At 39.7% G+C, this 3297-nt stretch overlaps 1 protein-coding gene across 1 annotated transcript; it reads right to left on the bottom strand.

Annotated features, from left to right (window-relative positions):
- Positions 1 to 2136: 2136 nt before the first annotated feature.
- Positions 2137 to 3069, bottom strand: LOC140896754 (olfactory receptor 11A1-like). The gene has a single exon (XM_073308800.1). The coding sequence runs from the start codon at positions 2968 to 2970 to the stop codon at positions 2137 to 2139; it is 834 nt and encodes a 277-aa protein (XP_073164901.1). The 5' UTR covers positions 2971 to 3069.
- Between the last annotated feature and the right edge of the window lie 228 nt (positions 3070 to 3297).

Genomic DNA, 3297 nt, shown 5'->3' with positions numbered 1-3297 from the left:
ATTCATTGTTTAACATGTTCATATGCTTTTCATCTTGGTTAACAGCACCCTTTCTTACATATAATATCTTCACTGGGCTCATGGCTTTTGTACATACCCGGTGGAAGAGGGCACAACAACTGGACACACAGCAGAACAGCAGACCTACAATCATAAGGAATCCCACTCCATACACAAACAAGGTTTTTAGCCATCCAAAGTTAGGCAACCAGCTGGTGAGCCAGCCCCATAAGTCAAATATAGGAGAAAATATAGGTCTGCTTATGAAAGAAGACTGACACGTTTGCAATTATATTGGCACATTTATTTGGGCATAAGCTTTCTTGGGCTAGAGCCCACTTCATCAGATGCATCTGATAAAGTGGGCTCTCGCCCATGAAAGCTTATGCCCAAACAAATTTGTTAGTCTCTAAGGTGCCACAAAGATTCCTCATTGTTTTTGCTGATGCAAACTAACACAGCTACCACTCTGAAACCTTTAATCTATATATTACTGTGGAATCAGCATTGTACAATTTTATTAGATAGATAGATAGATAGATAGATAGATAGATAGATAGATAGAGCTTCTCAAAAAAATGGAAAATTGGAGTTTTGGTTAAAACTAAATTTTTCACAGAAAATTAAATTTTCATCAGAAAATCCAAAAAAAATGTATATACTTTTGTTTTAGGGCTGAAATATTTTCACTTCTTGGTAGTTTTTTGCCCTTTTTTAAAAATTTAAAGTCAAAATTTACTGGTGCTAATTTTCCCTATTGGGAAAAAAATCAACCAGCTTTGTCAGACAGTTAGATACATTGATTAAATGGCTAATCTTGCACACAATGTGTCAAAATATCCAATGGATGGAAGCTTATTCTAGAGAAATTCAAACTGTAAATAAGTAATATCTCTTCAACAGTGAGATTAAGTAACAATTGGAACTACTTATCCAGGGATGTGATGGATTTCTATCACCTGAAGTGTTTAAAGTATCTGGCTGGTGAATCTTGCCCATATGCTCAGGGTTTAGCTGATCGCCATATTTGGGGTCGGGAAGGAATTTTCCTCCAGGGCAGATTGGAAGAGGCCCTGGAGGTTTTTTGCCTTCCTCTGTAGCATGGGGCACGGGTCACTTGCTGGAGGATTCTCTGCTCCTTGAAGTCTTTAAACCACGATTTGAGGACTTCAATAGCTCAGACATAGGTAAGGTTTTTTGCAGGAGTGGGTGGGTGAGATTCTGTGGCCTGCGCTGTGCAGGAGGTCAGACTAGATGATCATAATGGTCCCTTCTGACCTTAGTATCTATGAATCTAATGCAAGACTAATGTAGGAAGTACTGAGAGAAATTATATTCCATATAATATGCAGACTAGATGATTGTAATGGCCCCATTTGCCCTTAAAATCTATAGAAAGATAGATAATTCTTCACTGTATTGGAACTGACCTGCAAGGTAAATTGTTAAAGGAAAAGAGTGATTTCCTGACCCAAAGACATAGTGAGAACAAGGTTTTCTTCCCTGATGAATTTGCACATTTAGAGAAAATATTGTGTTAAGACAAAATAAAAAAATCGGGAATATTTTCATTTCAAGGGGTTAAAAACAAGTTTATTTCAATAGTTTTTGTACAATTTTTTCAATCCTTTTTTTTTCATTTTGTTGAACATATTATTGAAATGGCTATTAATTCTTTTCATTTACCAAACAGTGGATAAATGAAACATTTTAAGAATCCTTTAAATGTGATTTTCTTTGAAAAAATATTAAAAATGTCATGATATTTTTTGCAGAAAATTACATTTTTTGATTATTTTCATAGGAAAAAACACATATAACTAAGGACCACACACATGAACAAGAGTTTACCAGAGGGGTGGGTGTTAAGGGATGGGGCACAGCATGCTGAGCTCTGATTGGGCAGGGATGGTGTCCCTAGCCTCTGTTTGCCAAAAGCTGGGAATGGGTGACACAACGGGAGACACAACAGGTATCACTTAATGGTTACCTGTTCTGTTCATTCCCTCTGGGGCACCTGGCATTGGCCACTGTGATAAGACAGGATACTGGGTTAGATGGACCTTGGGTCTGACCCAGTATGGCCATTCTTATGTACCTCCATTTCATGCAAATGTTAGCAAATCGAGTTTGCCTTTACTGATTTTTGTGGGAAAGGCACACATTTACCAGAGCTTTCCTCAGGGCCCTGTTCACCTCCTTGTTTCTCAGGCTGTAGATGAGGGGGTTGACCATGGGAGTCAGGACTGTGTAGAAGACAGAGAATACTTTGTTCAGGTTTCCCACTGTAGCACGATCTGGTAGCATGTAGACAATCATTAGTGTTCCATAGAAAATTGTCACCAAAATGAGGTGAGAAGAGCAGGTGGAAAAGGCCTTTTGCCTCTTGGTGGTGGAAGGGATTCTCAGGATAGAGGCGATGATAGAAATGTAGGATGTCACAGTTAATAGGAATGTGGGAAGAGTGAAGATGGAGGCAAGTATGCAGGTCACAAGTTCCATCTGGCTGGTGTCACTGCAGCAGAGTTTGATCAGAGGGGTGAAATCACAGAAGAAATGATCAATTTCATTTGGGCCGCAGAAAGTGGACTGTGCTAACAAAGATGTTGTGACAGTGCTAGCCAGAAAGCCACTAATCCAAGACAAAGATGCCATCTGGAGGCACAAGCTGACATTCATCTGCATTGCATAGTGCAGGGGTTTACATATTGCTAAGTACCGATCATAAGACATCACTGCTAGGAGAGCACATTCTACAGCTACCAGGGAGCTGAACCAATTAAATTGCATGATGCACCTGCTAACAGAAATGGTTCTGTCCCCTGTCAGGAGACTGGCCAGCATCCTGGGCAGGATGGTGGAGGTATAGCCGATCTCCAAGCAGGACAATTTCCCCAGGAAGAAGTACATGAGGGTGTGCAGGTGTTGATTAGCCACAATTAGAACAACAATGAGGATGTTCCCAGACATTGTCACAAAGTAGATCACTAGGAACAGCAGGAAGAGAAGAATCTGTAGTTCAGGGAGATCCCCAAATCCCAGCAGGATTAATTTTGTGATGGGCGTTTGATTTCCAGCTTCTGCATGGGTCTGGAAGTGAAGCTGGGGGAAGAAAAGAAACTTTATAGTATGTTTAGTATTAACTAAGTATCAACTAGTATTGCAAGGAGATCAGTTTTATACAAAACTGGTTTACATGTGTTCCAAATTTTATTTTTATTTTTTCTTGTGGAGTTTTCACTCAGATCTCTCCTTACGGCAATCATATGGAGGCTCAGTGTCTCTACAAAAACCATT

Source organism: Lepidochelys kempii, chromosome 13, assembly GCF_965140265.1.
Source record: "Lepidochelys kempii isolate rLepKem1 chromosome 13, rLepKem1.hap2, whole genome shotgun sequence".
Classification (NCBI taxonomy): Eukaryota; Metazoa; Chordata; order Testudines; family Cheloniidae; genus Lepidochelys; species Lepidochelys kempii.
This window is presented reverse-complemented; position numbering and strand designations above follow the sequence as displayed.

Coding starts and splice junctions, on each gene's coding strand:
- LOC140896754 (XM_073308800.1), bottom strand. CDS start 2,970: ATGTCTGGGAACATCCTCATTGTTGTTCTAATTGTGGCTAATCAACAC.